Genomic DNA, 18,882 nt, shown 5'->3' with positions numbered 1-18,882 from the left:
AAATAGGTGTACATTTCTTCCCCCTTGCTGTGAGTGACGGGCAATATTCTTATCACATGCAGGAGTGTGAGAGAGGCATTCTTCACATCCCCCCTCCTCTCTTCTCCAGCTCTCCCAGGATTGGCTGCTTCACACCTCAGCATGACTGGGCATGCTGAAGCCATGTGGTAACTTTCCTGGGTTTTGACTGGATGTTAGTGATCATGGGGCATAATCCACTAGACCAGCAGAAGTTCAATGTAAGAAATATCGATGCCTGGCCAAGGGGAGTGTAGAGGTTGGCGGGGAGTCTACTGACATCACGACTCCACCCACTGAGCTTTGGACAACAGACCTGCCCACAGAATCTGGAGTATTGCAGGGCTCCAAACAGCTAAAGGGGAGATATTTACCAGGTAAAGCTACATACAGGTGCCATGTATATCCCTATAGATCAGCACTATGGAAGTAATTTAGAAATGAAGGGAGTGGGTTTATATCCACTTTAAGAACTTAATTCCACTACATAGCTTGATGACATCTTCAAACATATAAATGGTACATTTAATTCCAAAACTGAACATATATTGGCAAGAACTACAGAGTAACATGATTTGGGAGTACCTATTTCAGATGGTTGCAAGAAGAGCAAACAGTGTGGCCAAGCAGTCAGGAAGTGAATATAATTTGAGGATGGATCACTAGAGTAGTCACCTGTAGGAGGAGGGAGGTTCTGATTCACCTATATAGATCTTTAGTGAGACCTCATTTAGAATATTGTCTATTTCTTGAGACCTCAAAAAAATAAAAATAAATAATGATAAGATAGAATGAGTCCAGAGTCGGAGAACAAAAAAGGTGACAGGTCTGAGGGTTTAAACAAATCAGGAGTTCAGGCGCCTAACATTTGAGGAAAGAATGGCAAGGGGAGACATGATTAAAGAATTTAAATACATTAAAGCTATGAATATAGTTTAGGAGAGTAGTATTTTCAATATTTGAAGTCAAGATCAAGAACACAAGGGCATGACCTGAAACTAGCAGGAGGAAAGTTCAAAACCAATCCTAGAAAGTATTATTTTACATAATAAGTAGTTGATGCTTGGAATAGACTTCCAGAAGAGGTAGCAAGTTGGTCAACAGTAAGGGAATTCAAACATGCTTGGGATAAAAAGTTATAAATAAGTTATAAAAATGGATCAGACTCAATGGACCAAATGGTCTTTTCTGCCATCACTCCATTTCTATGTAACTTTGGAGTACTTCATTAACAACCTTAGACCATTTTGAGAATTAAACATTGATCCCTAATTTCTGAATACAGTCTTTAAGCCAGTTTTCTATCCATTTGTAAACTTAATTTTCCTATAAACTTTAATTTAAGGGCCATACAAACGGGCCAAATATCAGGCAGCATTTAATAGAAACCTACTGACATTCGGCCTGTGTGTACGGAAGCCGGTCCGTCAGAAGCCAGACATTTGGCCAGCTTCTGTCGATGGGGCATGACCAAAAAAGGTCTGCCAATCAGTACCTGATCAGCACTCTCTGCAAATGGCTGAGAACCCTGACCGGTGTGCTCTAGCAGGGGGAGCATTCCCTTGTCAGAACACAATAGCTCAGAGGGGGAGATTGCTATACGGATATCGGATTGTTAGTACAGCGGCTCCTCCTGAGTGTGTACTAGGCTTTACTAGACTGTGTAAAATGTATTTTCAGTCAAAGTATTCTGTAAACACAGCCACTCTATTATCTGAGTCTTTGCTTATTTCCTTCTAAAAAGAAAGCAAGTTGATTTGACAACTTGCGTATTTTGTGAATACATGCGGACTATTGCTAATAATATTGTTTCCGAACAAAAATTATTCTATGTGCTCCCATACCAAGATCTCCAGTATCTTCCTGGCTATAGATAGACTATATATCATGCCTTTTACTTTGGAAAACCCATTTTCACCACTGATATAAATCTTGGAGTCAATGAAAGCATTGTACCCTGTCTGGTTGCAGCAGAAGTTTTAGTTCCTTAATCCCTTCAGCCCCAGAAGATTTTACCCACATAATGACCAGAGCACTTTTTTTGGCACTGTGTCGCTTCAATTGACAATGTTCAATGTTGTACCCAAACAAAACTGATGTATTTTTTCCCCACAAATAGAGCTTCCTCTTTGTGGTATTTGATCGCCTCTGTGGGTTTTATTTTTTGCGCTATAAACAAAAAAGACTGACAATTTTGAAAAAAAAAAGCAATTTTTTTACTTTTCGCTGTAATAAATATCCCCCAAAAATATATAAAAAATGAATTTCTTTCCCAGTTTAGGCTAATATATATTCTTCTACATATTTTTGGTAAATAAGCTTATATTGATTGGTTTGCGCAAAAATTGTAGCGGGGATAGGGGATAGATTTATAGCATTTTTATTAATAATTTTTTTTATTAGTAATGGCGGTGATCTGTGATTTTTATCTGGACTGTGACATTGCGGCAGACAGATAGGACACTTTTGACACTATTTTGGGACCATTGACATTTATACAGCGACCAGAGCTAAAAATAGCCACTAATTACTGTGTAAATGTCACAGGCAGGGAAGGGGATAAACACTAGGGGGCGAGCAAGGGGTTAAATGTGTTCCCTCAGTGTGTTCTAACTGTAGGGGGATGGACTACCTAGGACATGACAGAGATTACTGCTCCCGATTACGGGCAGCAGTAGCTTCCTTCTCATGTCACTAGGCAGAGCAGTGAAATGCCTTGTTAACATAGGTATTTTCCCGTTCTGCCTCTCCTCGTCGAGCTCCCCGTAGCAGCGTGCGCCCTCTAGCCCGGGATTACATAGGGACGTAAGGGTACACCCCTTTTTGCTCCCGTACCATTCTGCCAATGTACATCAGCATGCGCCGGTTGGGAAGTGGTTAATAATCCAGAAAACAGGGTGTTTGTTTCAAGTAATAGGTATAGAAACCACATTTTTGATGCCATACTTTTTTAGTGCATTTCCAGCCAAAACATTTTTCTTAGTTTTTAGATTTTTAGAGTAGGGAATGGTTAGAACTCTTGTCAAGTTTTTATTGCAGTTCAAGGCACTGTTGGCAAGATTTCCCTTACTGTCCTGCTGGCAACTGTTTACCAGAGAGGAAGTAAAAAGAACTGCTGCAGCTGTAAGGGGTTAAAGTAGGCAGAGCAGTTCACTACTTCACTTTACTCCAGCTCTTAGGGCAACCAAGAACAGTTAGAACAGTTGAGGAATATAATCCTGCTGGCAAGTTGTATGCGTATGCCTTACAGATGGAAGTGCGCGGATCAACTATTCTTAGGAAGTCTTTTTAATGGTGTGTATATATATATATATATATATATATATATATATATATATATATATATACCAAATTTATTAACCTCCATATTGAAAATCAGTAGTTCCTATGCACCCTTAATCCATGCGCCTCTATGGAGAGTAAACTAAATGCAACTAAATTGAACCTGCGTGACAAATTAAACAAATCCATGTACTATGGGATGGGATGTGCAAGCTTCATAAAAAAGTAAAATGTGGTGGGAGTGGCCAACTTTTGATAACAGAAGGAGGGGCATAAAGTGGCATGGATACATTAAACATAAGCCTACTCACCGTTTACACATTAGACATATGTCACAGTCCTTTTAATAAAAAAAGCTTTAAAATGGTGTCACAAGTAAGAGTTCCACAGACACACATAAACCTTGGCACAAAGGAAAACTACTTTCCGACCACTGCGCGCAGATATACGTTGGCAAATGGGCGTACTTGTATGTCCCCTTTAAGAGGCAGGGATAGCAGGTGCGCACCCATCCGTGTACAGCGCGATCGGGACTCCATGTCCCCCGATCTCCCAGCGATCGTGTCACGGAGCTGCAGAAAGGGGAAGTACCTATGTAAACAAAGTATTTACCCATTCTGCCTTGTGTCATGATCCTGTCATTGGGAGCAGTCATCGCTGTCATGCGAGTTGAAGCCCACCCCCCACCGTTAGAATCACTCCCTAGGACACACAACCCCTTCATCGCCCCCTAGTGGTTAACCCTTTCCTTGCCAGTGTCATTTGCAGTGCAATGATCATGACTGTGTACCACACAGTGTGCAGGGGTTAAGAGTGTGTAAACTACAGTGATCAGGGGCCGGAAGAATATAACCCACAGAGTGCAGGAGTCAGAACTATTTAATGTACACAGTGCAGGAGCCAGGAGTTTGTACCATGCAGGGTTCAAAAGTAAAGTTTGCACAGAGGGCAGGTGTTGGAATACATAATGCACAGAGTGGAGGGATCAGGAGTATTTAGCACACCGGACAAGTGACAGAAGTACATATTGCACAAATTGCAGTAGTTTGGAAGTGAAATCCATAGAGTGCAGTGATTTGGCGTACATAATGCACAGAGTTACAAGGGTCATAAATTGGAAAACTGGGAAAAGAAACTGCGCTACAAGATGAGCAATAATCTCAAATATGGTCTGAGAAAGACCTGATGGAAGCTGCAATTCTGCTGTACACCAGCAATACAGAAAAAATTATATGAAAAAGATGTGAATTGCGCTAAACCTATACAATGAATTTGAGTGTATGTGAATGAACCACGAGTTATAAATCATATGCTCGCTTTAACAGACAGAGTCAGACTACAATGATCACGAGAAACTTCTGAAAGACCATATGAGTCTGAACCTGTCACCAAATATTGTGCCCAACCCTACTCCAACACGTTATGATAAATATAAATATCCAAAGCACATCAAATTTAAGTGAAATGCTACCTAGTGCTGCAACACTTATTGAATAAACATTTAACGCAAATAAGTAAAAACATAAATAGTCCACCTGAAATAATATGTGAAAGAGTCCAACAAAATTTCAATGTATATATAAAGTCCAACAAACAAAAACATTTTTTCCACCCATATGTGAAGAGGTGAAACACACAGCAAGTTCAGATGTGTAAACCGTGTTGAATCCACCACCACCTATGTGAAGATTTGCTCCTTACCAGAAAAACATGACCCCCCACAACAGAGGGTCACAAAAAGCGTAAGAATGGTATTGCAGCCTCTCGAGCTGTCAAACCGTTCTGCTGATTTTGTAGTCTCCACAGCACAGGGTTAAACCAATCCTCCCCAAATCCTTCCCCTCTCGCACGAAGCTCACCGATCAATGCAGTTGCATATAAAAGATAGGAAGGCTCCAAATAGTATAAAACCTTAACTCTAATTATATAAAAATTTTAAAATACACTTACAAACACTGGATATGTCAGGCCTTAAGTATGGTGTGCCGGCCGGACGCACACAAACAAACCCGTCCTTCCTGGATGTTGTGATCACAAACACGAGGTGACGTCAGCACCTCGCTCCGCCTTATGCGTTTCGTAATAAGTTACGTTGTCCAGAGGCAAGGGGCTGCGTGCTACGTCACCACCTTTATACATCCTCCACCTAACCAAGCCTCATTCTGGGCCAGCAGCCATCACGGAATTATAACCAACGAGCTCCAATACTAGCGAGATCACTTACATGTGTTAATCAAAACAAACATTGAACCAGCCATAAATTATATAAATGCACCTGCTAAAACCCAAAGCAGCATGCAAAAAAGGCACATTGCAATCTAAACTTAAATAAAAGGCCTCACTATACGGCACATAACAAACGAGCGCAAACAGATAAAGTCCCGCTCGGTTTGGAAATATCGGAAGTGAACTGAATGCCGCTCCAAGGACACTTCCAAAGCTACAAGAGACAGCCCGCATCGCATCCCTTGACATTTATATGGACTCACAGCAATAAACCGCATGTGTATCCACATGTTAGAATTTTTACACATCCATAGTTGAAATTAAATTTGTATATGGGAATGATTGTAAAATTAAAAAGAATATAAATTAATTATATATCACCTCTTCACATATGGGTGGAAAACATTTTTTTGTTTGTTGGACTTTATATATACAATGAATTTTTGTTGGACTCTTTCACATATTATTTCAGGTGGACTATTTATATTTTTACTTATTTGCGATAATTGTTTATTCAATGAGTGTTGCAGCACTAGGTAGCATTTCACTTAAATTTGGTGTGCTTTGGATATTTATATTTATCATAACGTGTTGGAGTAGAGTTAGGCACAATATTTGGTGACAGGTTCAGACTCATATGGGCTTTGAGAAGTTTCTTGTGATCATTGTAGTCTGACTCTGTTAAAGTGAGCATATGATTTATAACTCGTGGTTCATTCACATACACTCAAATTAATTGTATAGGTTTAGCGCAATTTACATCTTTTTCATACAAGGCTCATAGTTATACAAGGCACAGAGTGCAGGGGCCATTATTATATAAAATACAAAGTGCAGTGGTCAGGGGCAACAGTCAAGAGCAGGCAATGTACAAAGTGCATACTTTTCAGTGGTCAGAAATATAAAACATAGTAGGTGCAGGGGTCAAATGTATCTAACACAGAGTTCAGGGGTCAGAAGCACATATCTCAGAGTGCAGTGGTATATAAAGCACAAAGTACCGGGGCTATGTGTGGCACACAGAAGTTAGCGAATAAAAGCAGGTAATGCATAGATTTTAGGTTAAATGTACCCTCTCTGCCCCCAGAACAAATAAAAAATAAACATGTACTAGAGTTCAGGGGTCAGAGCTATGTAAGGCACAGAATGCAGCAATCACGAATGTGAAACCCACAAAGCGCAGGAGTGTATAACACACAAAATACAGGGGTCATAAATGTGTAACACACTTGGAGGTGGAGCTTACAGTTTTATAAGCTCTGCAATTACTGCTGTATCTAAGCTCTGATAGGCAGCCAGTGGGCAGGGGCAGAAGCTAGCTGTTGCTTCAGCATGCCAAGCAGCTAAATAATAAAACAATTGGCAGCAGATGCAATACCAGAACCCTGGACACCAATGTGGGGCACGTGCTCCATGTGGCTGTTGCTCATGCTTTAGTCATTGCCAATTGCAAAAAACTAATATCAAGGCCTAGGATATAGTATTACCAATAAACCATTAGCTTCATCTTAAACAAATCTAAAGCTTCACCACCATGAACAAGTACAGTATCTCTGGCATAAAACTCTTCACCTAAAGCTGACCATACACCTATAGATTATCTGCAGATTTTCTATGGTTAGATGGAAAAAGTGCCAGATTCCTCCATCCACACAGTTTAGCGAACATGGAGAAATCTGTTGCACTTTTTCCATCTAACCATAGAAAATCTGCAGATAATCTATAGGTGTATGGCCAGTTTAAGACACTTCTCGCTTTTGTACTTTCACTTTCTATGCCTTAAAGAAATGCTGCAGGATCCAGATCCTTCATAGAATGCACTTCGCACTGCTTGGCAACCAATCAATAGAACCATTTTCCAACTTGAATACAGCTGTTTAGACCTAGTCCTGTTAACCATTTTCAGAGCCAAATATGGAAATTTTAGTTAGTGGTAGCCACACCTTACTAATACAACTGTTTGTTATCGTGGATTATTGCTTACGTTTACTAGATTGTTTTTGCTAATTTTATGATGTTAAAGAAGGTAAAAGGATCCATTGCTCTGGATAAAACACTTTCCTTTAAGGCATTTATGATAAATCTTTACTTTTTTGTAAACATTAAGACTTCTCAAAGAAAAAATAATTTGCTTGTTGACACAGGAAACTCACGAAGAACTAGCCAACAAAAAAGCACTTCATGTTGTGGAGTTTAGAGAAGAATGTGGTCCCCTCCCTAGAATTGTAGCTTCACCTCATGGATCCCTTTCAACAGTTCCCGAATCTGAAGGAGATATAAAAGACATACCACTAGACTGGGATGATGTTAAAGTGGCCCAGGGAATAAAACGCTCTGTCTGGGCAAATGTGAAGAGGACAGTTTGGTGAAGATCTAGAAACAATGTGAAGGACTGTAAGGGAAACAGATTTCAAGTGGCTGTTGATCATGTTTTTTACCTATGTGATTATTGTTAAGTGATTGTTTCATCACATGGACACATTGCTGAAACATTATGGCAAACTTGCCACCATAGCGTCATGATGAAGAATTATAAGGCACATGTCATGTCCTTCATATAAGAAATGTGTAAAGTCCTCAAAATATATGGTTTATGTCCAAAGAATGTCACTAAAAATAAAGCTAGTTCATTTGTACTTGATATCTCATTTGTATAATTTGGTTATGGTTTATATATGTTTGCAAACTTTTACTGTTTTTCATTTAGCCTTTTGCTTTTACTGTTGACTTGTCAGCAGTACACAGATACATGTTTGGCAGACAGTAAAAAAACAGACAGAAATAAAACACGACGCACATTGTGCATATGGTAATGCAACTTATACATGCTTGTACACATTGCGCACTTCTCAAGTATTTTGAGTAAATCAGGAATTACTCTGCCATTGCAGCTGTCCAATAAACAAGCATTGCTAAAAATGTTAGCTAGAAAATACCTGTAAGATGCTAAAATGTTTCCCCAAAGGTCATGGACAGAGATGGTTACAGAGGACTAGCAAGTCCAATGGCAGATAAGTTAGGTTCAACTTCCACACAAGGACATTGAATTGCCATTCCCTTAACTTTCATGATCCCTTACACGTATTGCTATGCAAGCAGAAATGCCAAAAAAAAGTTCTACAATTGAATGCACTGCCATCAGTACTGAGTTAATCTACTGCACATATGTCCCTAATGGACTATTGGAACATGTTTGATCGAAGTTTATGCTTATGTTTTTTTGTTTTTTGTTTTTTTTTTTTACACTCTTTGACTTTGTATGGCATGTAACATTTTAATATTCAATAAAAACCTACTTGATTAAAAAAAAAAAGAAAAAAAGTTCTACAGATTCCCCCTGAAGTAGATATGAATTCCCTGTATCAAATACGCGTTGGGGAGGGTACAGGATGACACGAGGATGGATAGGAGGAAACGCACATAATGGCCAATACCTTTCCGGTATCTGATCTTATTGGTTATTGCTGGCAATAGAGTTGTGCACTAGACGCACTTTATAAATGTGAGTACCCTGTACTAGGGTTTGTTTGCTTGTGTTCATTAAATTATTTAAACATACTACACTATCAAGCGCTTTTATTTTTGCATAAACTGAGGTATTTCACTGAGGAGCCCTGGATGCCGTTTTTCCCTTCTGAGCCCAGAGGAAATTTAAATGCGTGTTTAGACTTGGCTTAATTGCTAAGTCGCACGCTCCTATGATGAGCATTCACTACCTAGGGGATCACTGGAGGGAGGACACCTTGGCACATTTGAACACCTACCAAGCTGCTTTGCGATTGCATGGACTATCCTGCATATTGATTAGAAGCACAGCAGGACACTCTGCACATGAGCACTTTATTACTTGATATAGATATATATATATAGATATATATATATATATATATATATAGATATATATATATATATAAATTTTCCTCACATATATTTTATGGACTTCTACAAACTTTATGAATTTTGCGAATCTGTTTTTTTTTCACCTGAGCACTATATACTTACTGTGCATTTGCGTTTCCACTCCCTTATTTTTTTTATTTTTTTATTATTATTTACTGGCACTTCACCATTGGTCAATGTTTGTGTGTTTCTATGTTATATATACATTTGGTATGCAATCATTGGGTGTATAGTGCATATTACATAGTACAGCACTTTTCAATTAATTTATTTTACAATTTGTTCTGATTTTAGCTGCTGTTTCTTATATTGATCCTATTACCTTTTATACTGTATATTTTAGTGCCGCACCGAAATTTCGGCCGCCGAAACATATCGGCCGAAAATTGCCTTTTCGGCAATTTGCCGAAAGAGAAAAACGGCCGATAATAGAGCCGAAAATGGGGCGTGGCCTGGGTGACGCCCATCATGGGGGGTGCATAGCGCAGGAGAGCCGCCTCCGCCGCCTGTTTGATCACAGCGCCGGGAACATCACAGCTTTCATTTCAATAGCTGTGTGTTCCCGGCCGCGCACCGTCACACACAGCGCCTCCCCCTTGTCCGGGCACTTAGATAGACAGATCATCCGCAGGATTGGACAGATGATCTGTCTATCAAAGTGCCCGGACAAGGGGGAGGGGCTGCGTGTGACAGCGCGCGGCCGGGAACACACAGCTATTGAAATGAAAGCTGTGATGTTCCCGGCGCTGTGATCAAACAGGCGGCGGAGGTGGCTCTCTTCCCTGCACAGGCTGGCTGCAAAATGGGACACACTGGCTGCAAAATGGGACACACTGGCTGCAAAATGGGACACACTGGCTGCAAAATGGGACACACTGGCTGCAAAATGGGCACACTGGCTGCAATGGGGCACAGGCACACTGGCTGCAATGGGGGATGCCTCCTGTACCACGTCCTCTGTCTCTGACCATCTCCTGTACCATGTCCCCAGTCTGACCACCTTCTGTACCGTATCCCCAGTCTCTGACCATCTCCTGTACCATGTCCTCTGTCTCTGACCATCTCCTGTACCACGTCCCCAGTCTGACCATCTCCTGTACCGTATCCCCAGTCTCTGACCATCTCCTGTACCATGTCGCCAGTCTCTGACCACCTCCTGTACCATGTCGCCAGTCTCTGACCACCTCCTGTACCATGTCGCCAGTCTCTGACCACCTCCTGTACCATGTCGCCAGTCTCTGACCACCTCCTGTACCATGTCGCCAGTCTCTGACCGCCTCCTGTACCATGTCGCCAGTCTCTGACCACCTCCTGATCCATGCCAGCAGTCTCTGACCACCTCCTGTACCATGTCCCTAGTCTCTGACCACCTCCTGAACCATGCATGCAGTCTCTGACCACCTCCTGTACCATGCATGCAGTCTCTGACCACCTCCTGTACCATGCATGCAGTCTCTGACCACCTCCTGAACCATGCATGCAGTCTCTGACCACCTTCTGAACCATGCATGCAGTCTCTAACCACCTCCTGTACCGTGTCGCCAGTCTCTGACCACCTCCTGTACCATGTCGCCAGTCTCTGACCACCTCCTGTACCATGTCGCCAGTCTCTGACCACCTCCTGTACCATGTCGCCAGTCTCTGACCACCTCCTGTACCATGTCGCCAGTCTCTGACCACCTCCTGTACCATGTCGCCAGTCTCTGACCACCTCCTGTACCATGTCGCCAGTCTCTGACCACCTCCTGTACCATGTCGCCAGTCTCTGACCACCTCCTGTATAAAAATATTTTTTTAAAACAGTCATTTTCGGTATCGGTGCTGTTTCGGTATCGGTTTCTGTTTTCGGCCTAGTGTATTTTTCATTTTCGGTATCGGTTTCGGCACCAAAAAACCCATTCGGTGCATCCCTAGTATATTTTTATATTTTTGTATCAATAAGTTTTTATTAAGTTCAGAGATAAACAGAACATAACACAAGGAAGAAAAGAAAAATAGGATGGGTTTCTGGACACAGTATATAAAGCAGTTAGTAATGTAGGAATATGCAGTACATACAGTATAAGCACTTCTTGTTCAGTTGGTGCACATTAAAGCAAAAATTATTGTATCAGTTAGTGACAATAAGGTCTCACAATAGGATATGACCATTTATCAAGGTCTAAACCTGGTGGTCCATAATTTCCAATCCTTATCAAATTGCTTACAGGAAAATGAGTTGATTGCAATCAATCGTTCGAACCAGTAGTTCCTATTCACAATGGCGACTACTTCAGAGAAGTTAAGGGCTATAGTATTCTTCCAATTGCGAAGAATTAGGTTTCGTGTGGGTAGTAGAATGTGTGTTACCATAGCTCTATCCCCATGTGGAAAGGTTTCTATACCAATGTGCAGTATGGCTAGATTGGGGTTTGGGGGGGGTTAGGATACCCGTGAGGTCAGAGATTGTTTGGAAGATTTTGTTCCATATTTTTATATTTTTGATGAGATCATATTTATAGCACGGCGTAGTATATACTCATTTATGTTTGCACGAATTGTGAGACGTGTTTAACGCCAGCAGCTTTTTCTTTCTCTATACATTTAATGTGCATCTGGTCAGTGGTGGCTCGCAGGATTCTTTGTGTGTTCTACAGTGACTGGACAATGCTTTGATCCATCATGTTCTATCCATTAGAACATAGAATTTAGCCCTCTGACCACTCTGGCTGATATTTCTAAAGCCCCTGTGCAGATTCTGACTTTTTAACAAATTTAGATGATGATAAGCACCAATGCTGCATTGTGGGATGAAGCCTACCTAATTTCTCATTACCTGTAAGGAAGTATTTCAGAGCAAGCCAATAGCGCTATTGGTGAGATTATTTTACCAAGTTAGTTACCATCTGCCACCTTATAGTTCTAGTTACCCAGTAATTACCTTACACATCCTACCCCCTATAGGTGCAACACCCAAATTGTCAGAGCATGGACTAAATTTGCTGCATCTCCTAAATCAAACTGGCCTTTCTGTTCAGCTGCCACACAGTGATATTAGAGGACACATGGGCAGCCCTGTCTCAGAAGCTTACCTAGGAAGCTTACGCAGGATTTCCTCTCTTCACTCTTTACAGTGATAGGGTATTGAAAGGAAGAAAATCATGATGGGATATTGAAAGGGAGAAATTCATAGGCATCTCATGGGACTGCTATTTAATTCAACCTGTCAGTTTGCTCCACGTGGGCATAGAACTGGTTCACAGTTTTTTTGTTTGTTTTTTTTCCTTTTGTTGGATAGGGCAGGTTACATGTCTTTAAGCCCTCTTTGCACAACCGTAACTGCTTGTAATCTGTATGTCTTGTAAACCCAGTGGCTTCCTAATAGGACAGTGCTATTAATGTGCAAAAAGCTAGTCTCTGGACACTCTAGCTCAGCAATATTCACCACCCCAAGGCTGACAGCAAAAGCTTTTTTATAACTTCTGGTGAATTCAGTAGCAAGATTTTCCTATATCCATTTTTTGCCAACTTGGAGTCTTATTCTTCCTACAGTGTTTCCAAATTCTCTGTTTCCAAAAATATGGAATAAATAGATAAGGTGATTGGGGACCCTCAAATTTGTTGAGGCAGTTATGAAGGTTTAGGAACTAACAATGTTTATTTAATAGGTAAGTTAATGCTCTAGCATTTTACCCCAAAAAATTGGTTTGGCAGGCCCTTTAAAGCTGAGCTTTAGGCAAACCTCAAAATAAGCGGATGAACAAGATATGAGAGCTGTTTTACCTGCCAAATGATGTGTGAAACTGTCCACCCCTTCCTAAGCTTTACACCGCTCTCAATTTCACTTACAGGTCTTGCCTCTCATCCACTCTGTGACAACACAGTGAAAGAAGAAGCAGTACACTGATAAGCCCATATTTATTTAATCGTACATCACGGGACACAGATCCATAGTATTTACTATGTGGGTTATAGTCCACCTTCAGGTGCTGGACACTGGCACATCGTAAACACGAAGTTGCCTCCTGATATAACCCCTCTCATACCATCTCGGTTTTTTCGCCAGTGTCTAAAGTGTTGGTCACGAGTGAACATGTGCTGTGCAGAGCTCCTTTGGTTGATTGTAAAAGCTTCTCTTTTTAGAGAGCTGGACACCGGGATCCAGTACTTTTGGTATTAAGGCCATAAAGTTTTACTGGCGGGGTGCTATTACAGGTCCAGGAGTGTAGGTTCCCTAAGGGTCCTTGGTTCCTGAAGGTTTGTTAACGGAACCCAGGGTGAAGATTGGGTCTGTTTGTTTTACCACAGAAAACCCTGCGGCCAGAAAGGCAAGTGGAGTTTTCTAAGACATTTTTCAATTTTCTTATGAAATGTCTCCTTTAAAGTAAATGTTGTCTAAGTTTCACCACTGGGGACAGTATTGAGCATGTACCTTCTCATGCTTTGCTCTGAGATCACGCTGTGTCACAGAAGCAGCAGACTTTTTTTGCCTCCGGCTAGCAGGCAGACCTCCGGTAAGTTTGGGGGTTTTGCTTCCTCCAGACACCCTGACCTGGGCTGAACACTTCCCCTCTTCATGAGGCTGAGTATAAGGGAGAACTAAAAACGAACGGCAATGCCGTTTTCTTTCACCGCCCCTACTTGGCTTCCAGGTCTCCTCCACACCATCCCTCCCTCACACACAAGCCGATCCCGTAGGATCGTAGGCCCATGCTTGCATGGGAAAACTTTTTTTTTTTTTTTAAAGAGTAAGGGGGGTCACGATGCAAGGTGGAGGGAGGGCTTAGTGTGGCATTGGCGTCCTCCAACGCGGGAGTGTGTTTTAAGAAAAAAAAAAACTCCATTTGAGCTGGCTGCAAAATTGTCGGAGAGACATAAGAGCAAAGAGGAGCATGAAAGAGGTTTTAGTGACATGCATATCCTAATTGACACATTTACTATTTGCATCGGGCTGAGCGTTAATAGCAGCGGCAGTGGCTGGACTATTGCTCAAGCAGTAGATGCAGTTTCTTCTGGTAGTACCTCTGCTTTGTGCATCGGGCTCAGGTCAGAAGGGGGGTTGAAACACCCCTAAAAAAGAGCTAAAAGGTTCTCCCTCAAGCTCTGGAAAGCCTACTCATCCTCCCGAGAGGCGGTGGCTGGTCAGAGTGAGCATCGGGGCCATAAAATGTTTGCAACTGTTTTCAACACTGCAGCCCCTGTTTATTTTACTAAAAATATATTTTTTCCTCAGCCATGATAGGTTTAAAAAAAAAAAAAAAGTTTAGCGACTTTAATTGCATCCCAGTTTGGGTCAAAATGTGACAGGTTCTCTTCCATTACCCAGGACCCTCAAACTGAGGAACTATGGGCGGGAGAAAACGAATTCCCTCAGGGGACCATGGTGAGGCTGATAACTCCTCTTCTGAGGGGTCAAATGTGGGAGAATTAGCTGTTTCAATCTTAACATTGATGGTGGAATTTCTTGCTGAATGGTCCGCTCCATATTTATGTACACTTAACTGAGTATTTGGGTTCGCTAAAGCCTCCTCAAGCTGTGCATGCCTTTTCCTGTCCATTCATTGCTGGAAAAGTTTTTTTTGTATCTGAGAGGATTACCCAGATAAGCATTATTTTCCCTCCTAAAAAGTTATCACATTGTATCCTATGGTGGAGGAAATTCACTAAGTAGAGTATACCAGCAATTAACGCTGCTATATCCTCTGTGAACAAGAGTTTGACTTGTCTGGCAGACAATGCTCAAATGCTTAGGGATCCAACGGATAAAAAGTTGTAATTCCTATTTTTTTTTTAAAACACTTTTTTTCTCTGGCAGATTGATTGTCTCAGCCTACGCTGACAGTAATTGGTTAATCGTTGAGAGACCAGTTTAAACAGGTGTTAAACAAGGTTATCCTGCTCAGCAGGCCCAGTATCTGGCAGCTTTATGTTTGCAATAGTTGCTATGAGAGATTCTTCAGGCCTTGCACCATTCGGTAAGTACCATGCAGAAGCTCCTGGCTAGTCTTCCTTTTTGCGGTGAAACAGCTATTTGGGGATATTTTGGAAATACATCCAAAGAAATTCTAGCGGAAAAAGTACCCCTTTTGCCATTTAAGAAAAGGAGTAATTGTATTTTCGTTTTAAAGCTCCTCCTGTGCCAAGGGCATCAGCCTCCAGGCAGTCACGACGGCTTCTGCAGTCAGGTTCAAAAGGTAATCCTCTGGGTTAACCACAGGGACAAAAGAGGTCTTGGGGGAGGAAACCTACAAGATACTGAAGCCTCCTTATGAGGAGATGCCCCCACTCGCTCAATTGGGGTGAATTCTTCTGCAGTTCTCAAGGATCTGGCAGGAAGAGTCTCAAGACAAATGGGGAACATCCTCAATAGCTCCAAGATACAAACTGGAGTTCCAAGAGTTCCCATCTCCTCGTTTTCTCAGATCAAACGTTCCTAAGGATCCAGAGAAAAAGTCTTTCTCTCAAGCCTTGGACCATCTTTTGGCAAAAAGTGATAATGGTGGCCCCCATGTAAGAGAAGAGGTTGGGGTTTGGTTAAATCCAAAAGGGAATTCTGGATCTCAAAAATCTAAATGAAGTTCCTGAATATAACCACTCTTTTTTTTTCGCATGGAGTCAATCCAATCAGCTCACTAGTAATATCTACTTTTCAAGGTAGAAAAGCTTCATTTTCAGTGTGTAGCTCTGCTTTCCGGGCTAGCTACTGCACCTTGAGTGTTTACAAAGGTTCTGGCCCCTCTTTTAGCTGGTTTAAGGGCCCAAGGTATAACGATTATAGTTTACCTGGACGATCTGTTGTTGATAGTCCAGTCGGTAGCCCACTTAGACCAAAGTATGGTCACCACATTCAACTACATGGAATATCTAGGCCAGATTCTCGACCTAGGAGAGAAATCTTCTTTGAAACCATGAAAAAGGCTGATCATAAGTACACCAAGAAAAGGGTATACTTGCCCCAGGCAAAGATCAGTGCCATAAAGGAACTGATTTAGGTGGTCGAAGCAAGATGAATTCTTCTATTCAACTTTGCGTGAGGTTGTTGGGAAAGATGGTGGCTTCAAGCAGTTCCTTGTGCAGTTTCCTATGCTCAGTTTCATTGGAGACTGCTGCAAAACAGTATCCTATCGGCTTGGAGCAAAGGGTTCAAGCTCTAGATTCCCAATGTGTCTGACTCCAAAGCCTCCAAACGGCCACATCACCCTGAAAGTGCCCGATATTGTCTGATCTTGGAGGCTAAGCAGGGTCGGCCTGGTTAGTACCCGGATGGACCACCTGGAAATACCAGGTGCTGTAGGCTGATTACGCTGGAGCCTCAGTTTATGGTTAATATCCAAAAATCTGCAAAGGGGAAAATCCTTCCTTCAGGTATCAGGGAAGGTGCCCAGATCAGAAATGGCCTTGCCCATTATCATGCTAGAAATTCAGGCAGAGAGCACTTGGTTCTGAGGGCCTGAATGTTCAGTTTACAGTATTGTCCTGCCAGGATTCAATCCGACTATGCCACAGCAATGGCCTATATTAATCACCAAGGAGGCAGAAGATGTTGTGCAGCCCAGAGAAAGGTGAATCATATCCTATCTTGGGCAGAAAACAATGTACTTTGCCTATCGGCGGTCTTCATTATAGGAATATAAAATTTGCAGGCGGACTACTTGAGTTGCCAGCAGTTGTTCCCAGGAGACTGGTTCCTTCACCCCGATATCCTCCTGTCAATATGTCAAAGATGGGGGATCCCAGACATAGATCTGTTTACATCCAGGTTCAACAAAGAAATCGACAACTTTGTGTCAAAAACAAAGCATCCGCTAGCATGCGGAACAGATGCCTTCCTATTCCCGTGGAATCGGTTCTCACTGATTTATGGACTCCCTCCTATTCTACCTGCATCCACAACTTCTTTGCAGGATCAAGCAGGAAAGGAAGTCAATGATTCTTGTGGTCCCCAGCGGGGCCCAGGAAATCTTGGTATGCAGAGATTATAAAGATTACAGTAGGGGACCCATGGACCCTACTGCCATGGCCAGACCTTCTTTCACAAGGTCCAGTATCCCATCCTACTTTACAAATGCAAAATTTAATGGTTTGGCTATTGAGACCCACACTCTGAAAAAGTGTGGGCTGTCAGATTCAGTGGTTTCTGTTTTGGTTAATGCAAGGGAGCCAGCCTCTATAATTATATATTATGGAGTCTGGGAAGCATATGTCATCTGGTGTGAAACCAGGGGTTGCACCCCAGGAAATAGGTCAAAGGTAGAATCCTTGACTTTCTGCAGATGGGGTGAGAAATAAAGCTGGCCTTGAGTGCTTTCTAAGGACAGGTCTCGGCCTTATCTGTATTATTTCAACGACCACTTGCTTTGCTTTCTTTGGTTTGTAACTTTATTCAGGGGGTAACACGGCTTAATCCCCGGTTAGGTCACTGTACCCTTGGGACTTGAATTTAGTTTTGGCAGCATTACAAAACAGCCTTTTTTGGACCAATACTACATATTCCCTTGGTCTTCTTTTTTTTTTTTGACAGGGAAACTATTTTTTCTAGTAAGCATACCTGCTGCAAGAAGGGTATCAGAATTGGGTGCTTTTTTTGTAAAGAGCCATATTAATATTGTTCAGAAGGATAAGGTAGTATTGCGTCCTCGTCCTAACTTTTTGCTGAAGGTAGTATCAGGTTTTTATCTAAACCAGGATATGTATCTTTATTTTTTACAGAACCCTGTTCTATGGAAGAAAAATCACTACATTCTCTTGATGTGGTGAAAGCAGTCTACTTAAAGACGACTACTCAGATTGGAAAACGTATGTTTTGTTCGGATTGCCTGAAGGTCCTAAAAGAGGACAGGCAGCATGGAAATCTACTATTCTAAATGGATTCAACAAATAATCGTTCTAGCTTATGGTTTAAAGAGGTAGTTTCTACCCTTGCAAATCAAAACACACTTCTCTAGGGCTGTTAGTGCTTTGTGGGCAGTGTATCACCAAGCCTCCATGGCTCAAATTTGGTCTTCAATCCATACATTTACCAGATACTATCAGGTGGATGTAAAAAGGCATGAGGATGTCACCTTTGGGAGCAGTGTACTGCAGGCAGCAGTATAAATCCTGTGATCTCTTGGTGCCCTACTTTTGTTTGTGTCTCCCTCCCCTCAGTTGGTATTTCTCTGGGACATCCCACATAGTAATTATTATGGCTCTGTGTCCTGTGATGTACAATTAAAGAAAATAGGATTTTTATAACAGCTTACCTGTAAAATCCTCTTCTTTTGAAGTACATCACGGGACACAGAGGTCCTGCCCCTCTTTTTAGTATATACGTGTATTGCTTTGCTACAAAACTGCAATGCTCCCGGTATGGGAGGGGTTATATAGGGAGGAAACTTTGTTTAGGGTGTGCCAGTGTCCACCACCTGAAGGTGGACTATAACCCACATAGTAATTGCTATGGCTCTGTGTCCTGTGATGAACGATTAAAGAAAAGGA

The 18,882-nt window shown here is 41.8% G+C and overlaps 1 protein-coding gene across 1 annotated transcript in view; it reads left to right on the top strand.

The window, feature by feature from the left end:
• MRPS5 (mitochondrial ribosomal protein S5) overlaps positions 1 to 8,162 on the top strand; it is a 205,383-nt gene extending 197,221 nt beyond the window's left edge. Inside the window, exon 11 of the mRNA XM_077486094.1 lies at positions 7,671 to 8,162. Coding sequence (XP_077342220.1) covers positions 7,671 to 7,895 — 225 coding nt within the window. The 3' untranslated portion in view covers positions 7,896 to 8,162. The remainder of the gene's footprint in view (positions 1 to 7,670) is intronic.
• Positions 8,163 to 18,882: the final 10,720 nt, after the last annotated feature.

Source organism: Lithobates pipiens, unplaced genomic scaffold, assembly GCF_037356315.1.
Source record: "Lithobates pipiens isolate NorthernLeopardFrog02 unplaced genomic scaffold, aLitPip1_a1.2 Scaffold_18, whole genome shotgun sequence".
NCBI classification, from domain to species: domain Eukaryota; kingdom Metazoa; phylum Chordata; class Amphibia; order Anura; family Ranidae; genus Lithobates; species Lithobates pipiens.
This window is presented reverse-complemented; position numbering and strand designations above follow the sequence as displayed.